The sequence below is a fragment of the Podarcis filfolensis genome (genome assembly GCF_964270895.1).
Source record: "Podarcis filfolensis genome assembly, chromosome: 2".
NCBI classification, from domain to species: Eukaryota; Metazoa; Chordata; class Lepidosauria; order Squamata; family Lacertidae; genus Podarcis; species Podarcis filfolensis.
The window spans coordinates 82,915,814-82,929,522 of NC_139605.1; the positions used below are offsets into that span (position 1 = coordinate 82,915,814).

The following is a 13,709-nucleotide window of genomic DNA, read 5'->3' on the forward strand; positions in this document are numbered from 1 at the left end:
TAGGCCATGACTCCCATCATGTCTGACCACTGGGCATACTGGCTGCTGGAAGTTGGAGTCCAACAACAACTGGAAGGCCACAGGTTCCCCACCATTGAAATTAGCTTCCAGGCTAAGACTGGCTCACTTACCTAGGAGCTGCCAAATAAGCATGTATATATAGACTTGTACAGTTAAGGCTTCTTCTTATGCCTGCGTGTGCACACACAAATCCTGCAAGGATCCACAGTGGCCTCATAGTTATTTGCAAAGCATTGTGGCAAAGCGCACCACGTTGCCTTTTTGAATGGAAACTGGTATTTAGGCTAAATTATAATAGAAGTTCACCAAACATTAACTAATTAATCAGCTTGAGCAATTGGTTAAAACCCATTTAAATCAAGGGCAGCATAATTAAATACAAACTTTTTCATATTGGTCCTTATAAAATCCAGTGCTCAGCAAACCGTTTTGGGATGACAACCCATCTTATGTGCAGACACAGAGAATGACTTAAGTGATTCTTTGGAAGGAGATGATTGGCATTATATCTGGACCTCTTTTGCAACCTTATCAATCAAACACGCAAATAAAGAAAGCACAGTGCAAAGTTCTCAGTAGGTGGTATATTACCCCTGCAAACCTTCACCTAATATACCCAAATTATAGTCAGTATTGTTGGATGGGGTGTGGAGAGATTGGTCCACACTTTCACCTTCCGTGGGATAATGTTCAACAGTGCAAGAGTTCTGCAACATGGTTGCTGATTACGGCTAGGAATTTCTTCACGTTAGACTGCAGGGCTAAAGATAGGCTTCTCCATCATTTTGAACCTAGTAAGACTGCATTTCTGTATGAAGATCTTCCTAAGCAGTTGAGTACAGCAGTAAGGGTGAAGAAGGTACATAAGCAGAAGTTTTTCAAGCAACCTTCTAAACAGCAGAGGATTTGTAAAATCTGGGAGACCATGATGTTCTAACAGAGTGGTTCCCAATTAATTACTGAGGACCCTGTATTTTTCAAAAGCCAAGCCACGGACCCCCTATTTTTTGAAAATGCTGATTATGGTAGTTACCTGTGCAAAGCAATTTTTTGAAGAAAATATGGGGTCCCCTAAGAAGCAAAAGATTTGTGATACTAAAAAACAGACCATAAAATTTGTGATATTACTACAAATTGCTTATCCCCAGACAGTAGGAAAAACTTGTCTCCATTGCTCCACTACAACTGAATAATAATAATAATAATAATAATAATAATAAGCAATTGTTGGACTTCCAAGATGAGACATGAATCTCAAACTCCTAAGGCAAGATTCACTGAAAACGCTACCTACAAGCAGTGAGAGAGTCCTCTAAATGTGATACTTCTTGAAAGCAATTAGTTCTTTTCAGTTAAAAAGTAGAGAGCAAGGGGAAGGGATCACTTACATTTTAAAAAATTATAAACACGTCAATCCGCCCCATGGTGCAAGCCATATTCTTTCTCTCTCTCTCTCTCTCTCTCTCTCTCTCTCTCTCTCTCTCTCTCTCTCTCTCTCTCTCTCTCTCTCTCCCTCCCTCCCTCCCTCCCTCCCCCTCTCCCTCTCCCTCTCCCTCCCCTTTCCAATTGCAAGAACCCCAAGAAACTGTATCAGAGGTTTTAGCCTTATCCCAGCTCATTTGCCATCCAGCAACTCTTTCACAAGTTTTTCCCCTGCCAGCAAGCAGGCCCTGGTCTCAAGCAGAGGCTGGGTGATCCATGTATCATCATTGTGGCTTTCACTGTGCAATTAACAAGATAAGTGGGTCACTGGCAGGGGATGCTGCCACGGACTGCTGGGGTGTGTTCCGCGAATCCCCAGGGGTCCCCGGAACCCTAATTGGGAACCACTGCTCTAACAGATTTACAAAGTTATATGTGTTGGAAGCTGCCCAGAGTGGCTGGGGAAACCCAGCCAGATGGATAGGGTCTTCCTCCTCCTCCTCCTCCTCCTCCTCCTCCTCCTCCTCCTCCTCCTCCTCCTCCTCTTCTTCTTCTTCTTCTTCTTCTTCTTCTTCTTCTTCTCCTTCTCCTTCTCCTTCTCCTTCTCCTTCTCCTTCTCCTTCTCCTCCTCCTCCTCCTCCTCCTCCTCCTAACTCCAGGAGTCTGTCATAATTTAGGTTGGTGTACATTATTCTGTTCCAGAGCCTCAGGTTGGGGCTACTGATGGCTGAGCTGGAAGATGGGATGCTATGGTAACATGATTTCCATTTATCTCCTCTGTAGAAGCTCTTCAAGCTTCTGATCAAATTCCCATATAATACAGATGCATATGCATCTAGTATCTCCATTATGTAGTTTCATCATATGCTGAAGACACACCTCTTTATTGTGGCTTTTTAAATTTGATATGCATATTTTTAGCAGCAATCCTATTTTTGTGATTGGAACTTACTTTAAACAACTTTTAATGTATTTAAAGGTGGAGGGTGGGTAATAAACAACAGCAACAAAATTTATTAAGAAATCATTGATTTCTAGATGAGGCCAATATAATTTTTCTGTATTGTCTGTTTCTGGATAGTCTCTAAAATTATTTTCTTTAACCATTACAGTGTGTGGATCTGACCTTAGTGAACTATTCAAAGCGGTGCTCCAAATGGTTTCCCTGAAATGGCATGGTATTCTGCTGTGCATTTCCTTAATGCCTTTGGGGAGGCCATTTAAAGTGTTCTAGATCTTGCTATGAATCTATTCAGAGACTGATTTGTGGTTGTGAAGACAAACAAGCTATGGGGAGGGTATTCACAGAAAGGCCCCAAAGAACCCATTTCTGTTTGACTTCCCTTTCAGTTTTAGCTCATGCGAATATTTGCAATAGGGTTTTACTTGAGCAGATAGAATGCTCCCTGCATACTAATAGGTGTTGTTGTGCTGGAAAAACCTGCCTTAGTTGAACCAATCACTACCTGAGCCCACGCTATATGACTCAGTTGCCCCACCATCATCAGATTGTGGGGACATGCCTGAAATCTTAATCTTACAACCTAGATTCAATATGTTTGTACGATGATGCCTCACTTGCTCACCTACAGCAAACACTCATCAATACAAAAATCTCATCATGAACTATGGCCTGTAGGAAGGGTAATCCAAATGAATGCATTATTTGCAAGCAAACAAAAATTCCACAGGCTGTCATAAAGCACCAGAAGGAATGAACAAAAACACTAGAATACTAGCTCGTGAGAAGGAAATAGTTTGAACAAAGGTTCTAAATCCTTAGTGCAAATGCATCACAATGCAGCAAAAGTACCGTACATTGTGATACCAGTTCTGTCACACTTCAGAATACTGGTCTTTACATTGGTTGCTTCGGTGGGAGCTTCCTGGCCTCACTCTTGCAGTCTTCTTTTAGACACTGTTCTCAGCCTCCATACAGTTTGGGTCAAGGATGCAGAACCTCCTTCAAAGATAGTCCTCTATTTTGAAAGGGGTGCCAGAGGACCGTGCTCTTATTTGAAGGTGTCCTCCATTTGAAGGTCTGTCCAGTCCAAGTCTGGTTAATAGATAAGGAATCATTAAGGAAGAGCAGTAGCCCTGAAACTGCCCATCCACAGAGACCAGACCTGATCAGCAAACTGAGTAGGCACACAACTCACCTGGTATCTTCCCCGCTAAACTGAGATGTTTTGTATTTCTGTTTAAAACTGTGGTTTACATAAAACTATCTGAATAATTGTTGAACATGTATATTCTAGTTTTTCTGCAAGGAAATCAAGGTAGCAAGAAGCATGGTTGTCTTTCACCCATTTAATTCTTACATAATCCTGTGAAGTAGGCTGAGACATAGAGACTGGGCCAAGGTCACCCTGAATCTGATTATATTTTATTTCAATGTCTGATATAAAACAGTTGATATTTAACAATATTTTACAGCTAGCACACAGTGATATTCAGAATTTGGCATTGTTTTATTGGGCATATTATAGTAATAATATTTGGCTGTATTTGGCATTTGACATGCAATGGCATTTAGCATTTGACAATCTTTTATAAATGGCCTGTTGTATTTTGAATTCTGGAATAAAATTTCACATTTGAAACATGAATGGAAGACTAGGAATTTGTACAAATTTTGTTTAAGCTGTGTTTTAAAGTGATGCATGAGCATGAAAAAACCAGGACCTAATTTGAATCTGAGATGGTCTAAAATTGGTCCACTGCATGGTCCAATGTTTGCGAGTGACTCATGAGTGTGTGTGTGTGTGTGTGTGTAGGCAACAGCATCATCTTGGAGACAGTAGTGCTACACTCATCAGGACAAGGATGGGGTGAGGTGGTGAGATCAGGGGACTTCTAGGGTGTCACTGATGTGTGAGTGTACCTACAGACCTCTGCCAGCAATCTACAGTTCTCCTGACTTGCTGCTACTTCCCCCATCTCATCCTTGTTCTGATTGGCTCACTGCTGTGGTGGGGATGCCACTAACTTCTGCCTCTCTCCTGCCACATGAGCCACTGCTGTCCATGGAGCAGGTGCCATAGTTAATATGCCACCCAACTTTGAACAGAACCTTTATTCCTCACTGTGGATTATTGGCTGCAAAAACTACCTTCTCTGTGTCTGACCCATCCTTGCACTTATTTATTACATTTCCTCTGTTCTGTGTTAGTGCAACAATGGAAGGTGTCTTTTTGAACCTGACTTCTTTTTTCTAAAAAAAGGATGCTTAAACTTAGCTTTTCTCTTGTCCAAATTTACTTCTGATATAGCATAAATATTTGGCCTTGCTGAGAGACATAACGTAACAGTTTTATGGCTGGCATTTCTTCTCTTGTTGAGGTTAATGGAAAGGACAAAAATTGGGGTTAGTGTGTTAGTGAGAAGGACTTGTTATTTTAGTTGTTGAATGACAATTGCCAACACTGAGCAATAAAACAGATAATTTAGCAGAGTGCCAAGGTATCCTTTTCAAGGCTGTTTGTTCTCGCAAGTGATTGTGCTATGGAGGCCTCAGTTTAAAATGCAGCACAGCTTTCATGTATGCAAGAGTTCTTCACTAGGAACGATGCAGCGGCAAAGCTAGTTTATAAATGACAGCCCTAGGGAAAGAACAACTTGGAGGCGCCATGCCTAGAAAACAATATATAGAGATGTCTTCATGCGGTATTTGCACAAAGCTGAAAAGCTAATATTGACAACTGCATATTAGTGCTTTTGCAGACCTAAATCACGCAAAGGCAAAAGTGACTCTTGTGGCACCAAGGAAGAAGTGGCAAAAGAACGGGGGGGGGGGGACACGCCAAATAATCAAGGGAGAGAACTAGGTGCAGGTAACAGGCAAACTGAGGCCAAAATATTTTGGCAGAGAGTGCTTGATATGCTGTTGAAGTGAAGGAAAACAAAATTGCCTGGGAGCCAACAGAAAAGTCTGGGGATATGTGCTCTGACTTTGTAGATGATTTTATTCTTTATTTGTTGGAAATAGTCAAAAACACCATTCCATCTCTATAAACAGACACCACAGGAAACTTAAGAGCAATAAGCTGCAAAAGCTCAGTGGGCAACCAGCTGAAGACTGGATAAGATGAACTGGTGGTGAGAGAGGTCCAAGGTAGAGAAGCAATCTTGCATTGTATAGGAAACATCAGAGGAAAGAAAATACAAAGACTCAAGAGATTTGAGCTCTTTATGTTAGAAAAGCAGAATTAAACAAAAATAATCTCTTGACCCTCCTTATATAAGAAGTCAACTAAGGGCCAAACTAGACATGCCAACCTTGGTGCAATTAACAAAAGCATGTGTTGCTTTTAGAAGGAAAATGGAAGTACAGGAGGTCTGATACAGATTGGGACCCCGGCACGGGGTAAGGGGGCTTTAATGCTGTGCACCCTGCTCTGGCTCCCATCCAGATTGGGATTTGCTTTTTTCTTTTTTTAAAAAACTAACCCACACAATTACTATGGCAACTTACTGAATATGGGTTTGCTGGTCACAGCTGTTACCTGGAAGTGAAGTACTGGGAGGACTTGGCATTCTGGAGTCAGAAAGCATGCACGGCCAAATATTGGAAAGAAAAGGGATGGTGACCTTGTTAAAAGAAACAACATGCACAACTGATGTGTATGTGTATTTGTGACAGCATGGCTACTGTGCAGAGGCAGCTAAGCTGTCTGCCCACCTCTAGGCTCTGTGTCCCAAGCAGCTGGCTGCCAGCAAATAAATTGTCTTTGATTACGTTGTAAAAGCTGTAAATAAAGTAAAATAACACAATTGATGATGAGCGCTGAAACATCAGCAGAGCACTGGCATGTGTGGATTATATGGCTTCAAAGCAAATTTCTTTCCTATCTGGGCAAGCAGGTTTTGCTCTTGCTGTGCATCTTTTGACGCCCAAGACACTACAAATCAAAGCAATCTTTGACAACAGCAACTGAGGAAGAAAGAGAGGCATTTGTGTTTCTAGACATCAGGAAACATAGCACAATGCTCTCCTTTCTGCATAAGAGGGACTGGACCATTGTTAAGCAATATGGCCCAAATACAATATGATCAATAGAATAAATATTTTTCATGTGAGAGTCCAGCTCATGAAATACTCTATTGATATTTGTTTGGCTTCCATGCCAGTAGAAAGAGTAAAGATACAGCACCAGTAACTTTGATCTTCTCTTGTTTATTATCTTACCATTGGAAGGTGTCTGGTTTGTAGTGCCTAATATCAGGTGGTTATAATTTTGCTCTTGGTCATCTGAAATTCAATGGAAAAAAATAAGATTCCTTTTTAGGAACAGCTCGCCAAGGCTCTGCCAACCTGCAGGTAATAATTATAGCTCACATTATTCATGGGAAATCTCTACACGATTAAGGAGAAGAAAATGCTTAACAAAGCGGAAGTGTCTTTCATGTTATTCTCTTAAAATTTCAGTTGCAAGAGAAACAAGTTAATGAATAACATCACCCATTGTGCTGAGGCCACAAATGGGATATTCAGCAAAATAAGAAGCACATCCAAAGCATAAGCAAACCATGACACAGATTTCAGCAGAAGGCAGCCTCTGCTTTTGAGCAGTCTTTAGCTTCTACATGCCCACACTGCAGACATTCATAAGCCATATTCACGTATTATATCTCTGTAGGCCATTAACACATTCATTCATTTAATAAAATTGATACACTGCTTAATTGTAAGAAGGATTAGGACTTTAGTTTTCCCAACACAAGCCTGGACTAGTCCCACCCCTGATATCCACATATTGACCATGGGCATTTTAAAGAGGAAACCTAGGTGTGAGCAGCTGCCCTACATGATCTGGGATGCATAGCACACACTACATCTTTAAAGCACATTCCTCCCCGCAAAGAATTCTGGGCACTGTAAGTTTGTTAAGGGTTCCTGGGAGTTTTTAACCCTGTGGGAGATAAGCTACAGAATTATTTGAGGAGGAAAATGTGCTTCAGTTGTGCTTTAAAGGCAGTGCATCTACGCAGCCTTAGGCTATGATTTGATTGCGAGAACTCATTATTTTTAGGGACAAAGTGCCTGTGGTGGACATGTTACGAGCATCTCAGAGAAGCTGCTTTAAATTATATAGCTGCACGTGGTTAGTGGCAGTGGCTTACCAGGTAGGATTGTGTAATTTTCTCCAAGCTACCAGTTAAATCTTATACCTGCCATTTGGGTGGTATTGCTTCAAGGATGTGCTCTACAGGGAGCTAGCTTCAGGTACCAGGCCCATTGGCAGACCAGCTCAGCGTTACAAAGATGTCTGCCAACATCTGGGTGGTGTGAAGATGGCCTGTTCTGGGAGTACTCCTGGGTTCAGCTGAGTCTCAACCCCTGTCCTAAGCGCTGACAATGGGTTGCTTTCCTTACAATACAGTTTAAGAAGACACCAGGCCCACACCTGCCTGGCAGCACAGTATCACAACATAGATATAGAACAACCACAGGAAAAGACACCCACAAAGAGACTAGCACACCACCTCCCTGATTCCACAAACCTCTCCGACATTACATTGACAATGAAGGACAAAGGGTGCTGGATTTTCAAGACCATAAAAACCAAACAAAATGTTTCATGGGAGACTGGTGAAAGAATGATGATTTCATTCTTAAAGCAGTTGTGAAGATCCTGATTGTGGTGGTCATGGAAAGGAGATTCTAACACTTCCCCTTCCTGCATTACAATCCATCCCTTGTAAATGTTGAAAATTATTATCTCTCTCCCACATGTCACCCCCTTGGCTCCCTGGGCCGGTAGAATGGTAGAATCATAGAACTGTAGAGTTGGAAGGGAACCCAAAGGTCATCCATTCATTGCAGCTGGAGAATTCCTGCCAGGTGGCCATCCAACCTCTGTTTAAAAACCTCCAACGAAAGAGAGTTCACCACCTTCTGAGGTAGTTCCTTCCACTGTTGAACTGCTCTGTCAGAAAGTTTTTCCTAATGTAGTGTTCAGGTCAGTGCTGGTTATGAGCCTGTGGTTAACTAACTGGTAAGTGCAAACCCTGATGTGGTTAACTAACTGGTAAGTGCAAACCCTGATGTAACACAATATGGAAGAACTGCATATGGCATTATTTCAAGCAAACTATATGCAAGCTTTCTTACCTGCTAGAGTACAAGATAGAATACGAGGAAGGCAGCTACTCTTCCTCCTTATCTTATACTGTATCTGCATAAGTTTGCAGACAAGCTGTGGCTAAGCGAGTGCCCTCACTTGGGCCAGATCACTGCCACTGATTGCATTATCTGACTGCAGAGTCTCATACTCTACTCTTAATATGTCGATTTCTTGGTTCCAGACAGGATTAAATTGCCCAAGGGAAATATTTTAATGCTGGTGAGCCAGATAGCTTAGCACATTTCAGATGCTATCTTGGAAGCAGATGCTGACTAAATATATGTACACTTATATATCAAGTCATGGATAAAAGGTAAAGAGGATATAGTTAGAATCGAACCTTCAGTACTAAGGTTCCACTGTTAAGATAAGCTAAGATAATGCACACAAATATTCTTATTTCCCCACTGAAGTGCATCCACCACCTGTTAAAAGAGAAATAAAATGAGACTCCCTAAAGATTAAGAATTTCCTGTTGACTACAGTGCCAGTTAGATATGAACTGATTTTTTTATTTGCCTATAGTACTTCAGTTTCTCAAGTTGTGACTGAACACAGGATGTGTGAAAAACAAAATTCAGTTGACTGGGCGGGGGGGGCGGGAGCGTCAAAGAAGCTGGTTTTTTTTGGGGGGGGGGAGAAGGAGAGAGGTGAACAATTTGTCCTTCTCATGTTCTGTCAGAAATAGAAGGGGGGCTCCCAATTTCCTCCATGGTGATGACACCTAGTGTTTACAGATCTACATATCCCACTGTCCATGCTTTTTCACTGGAAACAGAAAAGGAAGTTTGAGTTAATATTCGTTTTTTAAAGCATGAGTAACAAGCTCCCAGGACAGGTGTATCACATATAACTTGACCCTGCAAAGGATGTTTGTCAGAGGGATTTGGCTTGGGATTTGGAAGTGTAGTAAAGGTCATAAATATATTTTATAAAGTGATAATGTTCTAGGGATAGGAAGAAGAAACACTCTTATGCGTCTTAAGTAAAATACCACCTGGCATTTCTGATTAATCACATCCCAATTTCACAGTTCGTAGGAACAAAAGTAACAGGTTTTCCTTGTGCTGATGCAGCTAGTTGTACTGTATTGGACAGGTGGGGCCAGTGATGGCCTTAGATATTTTGGCACATCAAAGAAAAGCAACAACTCCTTCTGTTCTCAGCTGGAGCTCATTGGTATTCAGAGATGGAAACTGGAGGCAAGAATGAGAGTCACCGCTTCTGGAATCTGCCTCTAGCCTAGGATGAGCCAACCCCCCCGCCCCCCCGCTATGCTGTCCTATCCTTTGCAACGTCCTGGTATACGAGTACTTCCATGTATTAATTGTGGAATGCTGTTCTCTTGTCACTGGCTCTGTGGTGGTCAGTGTTTTTTTAAATGAATTTGCTGCAGGTCCTACCCAGCCCTGACTGCTTCTATGCTTTGCAAAACACTGCAATGCCACATTTGGTGATGCTGGCTGTGACTGGCATATTATGCCAATCAGCTACTCTGCTCAGGGCAACATCCCGTGTCTACTTGCAGTGAGTCTACTTGCAATGCCAGTACAGTGCCACTGCTGCAGCAGAACATGGTCTGGAGGCACAAAACGTAGCAAACTTGAAGCAGCTAAGCCAAGTCTGGGTCTGGCTGCTGCTTGGAAGTAAGATGCTTGGAACTGAGAGCCATTTGTATGCCATCTTATGTTTCATGCATGAAAGGTATAAAATAAGCAATTTTGTTCCATCTGCAGAAGCTCATAGGAACCTCACATGCTTGCTGTGCAGTGGCTTTAGTTCCTCTGGGAATTCCTTTAATAATGAAAGCAATAGTGGTCTAAAACACTCATAATATATATATATATATATATATATATATATATATATATATATATATATGAGTGAATGAATATGATGAGCAAAATTAGATTCCTATCATGGTGCTTAAAGGAAAAAAAGATTCCTGTTATTTACAAGTTCAGGAGATCTCTTCAAGGCCATCCACTGTGACCCCTCTCTAATTTAGTTCATGAAACTGCAGCTGCTTAAATAGTTTCTTTCCCTTAAATTAGCCTGACTTCCAGCTATTCTCCTGCTGCCCATGCTTTCTGAATTCTTGTTGCACAGCTGACCCCTCTGCAGCACTTTTGCAGGCAATGCTCAAGAGCACTAATAGCGAAGAGTGCTAATAGCAATAAAGTATTTGGAGAGAGAGAGAGAGAGAGGGCAGATTCTTCTGCTTCTTTGCGGGTTTAATGAGATAATTTTGCTAATGGAGGTGCACCGGCTTGAAGTCAGCCAGGGAAAGGCAAGGCTGTTGTGCAGCCGTCCCGATGATGTGCTGGGCTCACATCTGTCTACTGGGAAGCTCCATTAAGGAAATAAAAGATTAATAAAGCTCTTGGTTTTCCAAAGATAACAATAAGAATCCTCTGGGTGCAGCTGGAAAAGATACTGAAAAACAGTATCAAGAGATAGAGAGAGGGAGGGGAGGGAGGGATGCAGTCTTTATGAGCTGCCTGCTGCAGATCCACCCAGAACATCAAGACGTTTGGCGACACACAAGTTCCGCTCCTACACAAGTCACCAGGGCAAAGCTGGGCAGGCAAACTCACTCTGTTGCTTTCTAAGAGCTTTAACCAAGGCCCATGCACACCCCTAGTATTTAGTGTAATGTAGCTCCATATATGGGACGCGGGTGGTGCTGTGGTCTAAAACACTGAGCCTCTTGGGCTTGCAGATCGGAAGGTTGGCGGTTCGAATCCCCGTGACGGGGTGAGCTCCCGTTGCTCGGTCCCACTCCTGCCAACCTAACAGTTTGAAAGCACGTCAAAGTGAAGGTAAACGGTGTTTCCGTGCATTGTAGCAGCTTAATCACGCTGGCCACATGACTCAGAAGCTGTCTGCGGACAAATGCTGGCTCCCTCGGCCAGTAAAGCGAGATGAGCGCTGCAGCCCCAGAGTCGTTTGCGACTGGACTTAACTGTCAGGGGTCCTTTACCTTTTTAGCTCCATATAGCTTTTTGCTCGTGTTCACAGATGCTGGCTCTTTATTAAAAGTTGGCAATAACAGCTTCTCCAAACAATCAGGCACACTACCCAGTGTCCAGTGTCAGGTTGTGATACTGAGGTAAAGGTAAAGGTAAAGGTACCCCTGCCCGTACGGGCCAGTCGTGTCTGACTCTAGGGTTGTGCGCCCATCTCACTTAAGAGGCCGGGGACCAGCGCTGTCTGGAGACACTTCCGGGTCACGTGGCCAGCGTGACGAAGCTGCTCTAGCGAGCCGGCACCAGTGCAGCACACGGAAACGCCGTTTACCTTCCCGCTATAAAGCGGTACCTATTTATCTACTTGCACTTAGGAGTGCTTTCGAACTGCTAGGTGGGCAGGATACCGAGGACTTGTCCACAAATGGAATTTACTGTGTGTTTGCATTCCCATTTAATTGCCCTCCAACAGCACCAGTCTTGAGGCTGTTCCACTGTGAATTTGAGTTTACATGGCAGTATGGGGATTATAGGGTTAACAGAGCTCTAAACCACTCTACCCAGGGTCATAGATCCCCACGCCCCCTGTGCTTTTGAGTGGGTGGATCTGCTGCCACTTTCAGCCGCTCCTCTTTCCATGCCCACTACTTCTCAAATGCTTTCATTTCTTTTCCAGCTGCGCTCATATAGCTATTTCCAGCGTTCTCCTGAATGGAGCCATAAATATATATTCCTTTGATCTCTCAAGATTTACACAAAACCAGAAAACTGTACAAGCAAACTACATTAAAAACTGTGTTTTGAGAATTTATCGTTGCCTGACTCTGTGCTTTTGCACACTTCTTGGGCAGGGATCTGTGCACATGCCTGGTTGGTACTTAAATTGTTGCTGGGGTGCCCATGCTGCTGACATATCCCCATGAGCTGTCTGGTGCGGCTGGGCTGAACAAATGATGATTAAAAGCCAGTGCTGCATTTGCCTTAGCATGTTTTGCAGCTAACCACCTCCGCCCGTGATTACTGAACTGCCTCGGGGACGTCTGCCTTCCGCTGCTTCTCCCCACTTCCCTGCCTCACCAGTATGCAGCTCATGTTACTATGAAGATAAGGAGGAATTCAACGTAGCACTAAGGAGAATGTTTTCATCAGCGCAAGCATTTCTGCTGGTCTGACAGAACCACCCCCCTCTCCTCTACTCTGTGTTGTTCTGATTATTCCCTCGGGAAGTGGGGGGGGGGCATGTTGGGGGAAGAAAGGAGGGAAGCCCCATTGTGGTAGTGGGAGTCCTTGTGTTGGCTTTTGCTAGCACACCAGGTTTGCTGAATCTGGCTCAGTGTCTGGAGTGCAGAAGAACAGGGTAAAATGAGACAATCCCTCCCAAACAGTTTCTCACAGCCTGGCATCATTCACCATGGTCTAGTCCTTTTGAGTGTTGGGTGTCTTCTCTCCCAAGCACCTTTGCAGCTTCCACACTAATGGAAGCAACTTGTCTAAGCCCTGAGATCCACCAAAGCCCTACTCCAGTGTTTCCCAAACTTGGGTCTGCAGCTGATTTTGGACTACAACTCCCATCATCCGTAGCTGGCAAGACCAGTGGTCAGTGGTGATGGGAAATGTAGTCCAAAAACATCTGGAGTCCCAAGTTTGGGAAACCCTTCCCTACTCTTTTCAGTCGGAGAGGCAGGTGTAAGCATCTCTGACGACTATGGTGAGCGTGGGGCTCCTCCAGCACCTTTCAGCATGAGACCTTTAATTAAGCAGCTCAGATCAGAGAATTTTTGACAAACATTGCAGGATCTGAAGCTGCCTGGCAGCCTTTCATCCCCACTCTTGACAGAAGAAGATCTTTTCAGATGCTGACGTATTGATCTGAACTTTGAAAGCAGCCCTTCTTCCTCAAGGTTGAGACTGACAGTTCTAATTTGCAACATAAATCACTCACTGAGCCTCCCATTCCCAAGTTGTGGACTCCTGGTAATTGATGAAGAAAACATTAAATAGCCCCCAATGGGCCAGCGTTTTACTTTCCACGGAAGGATAATATTCCCTAGAAAACACCCTTCTCATCTCACCAGGTAACTTTCCAGCTTTCCTTCCGAGACTCTCTTGTGCATCTCCACATCCTCTAGAGCTTGTATTTTTTCAGCCCCAGTGATTTCCTACATGTTGA

At 43.2% G+C, this 13,709-nt stretch overlaps 1 protein-coding gene across 7 annotated transcripts in view; it reads right to left on the reverse strand.

The window, feature by feature from the left end:
* SHISA6 (shisa family member 6) overlaps positions 1 to 13,709 on the reverse strand; it is a 258,658-nt gene that overhangs the window by 20,908 nt on the left and 224,041 nt on the right. For 5 of the 7 annotated variants that reach the window (XM_083597737.1, XM_083597735.1, XM_083597732.1 and 2 more), the window contains exon 5: positions 6,632 to 6,694. The exons of the other annotated variants lie outside the window; for them this stretch is intronic. In XM_083597737.1, the coding sequence (XP_083453863.1) occupies positions 6,632 to 6,694 (63 nt within the window). The remainder of the gene's footprint in view (positions 1 to 6,631; positions 6,695 to 13,709) is intronic. 7 annotated transcript variants of the gene reach the window in all.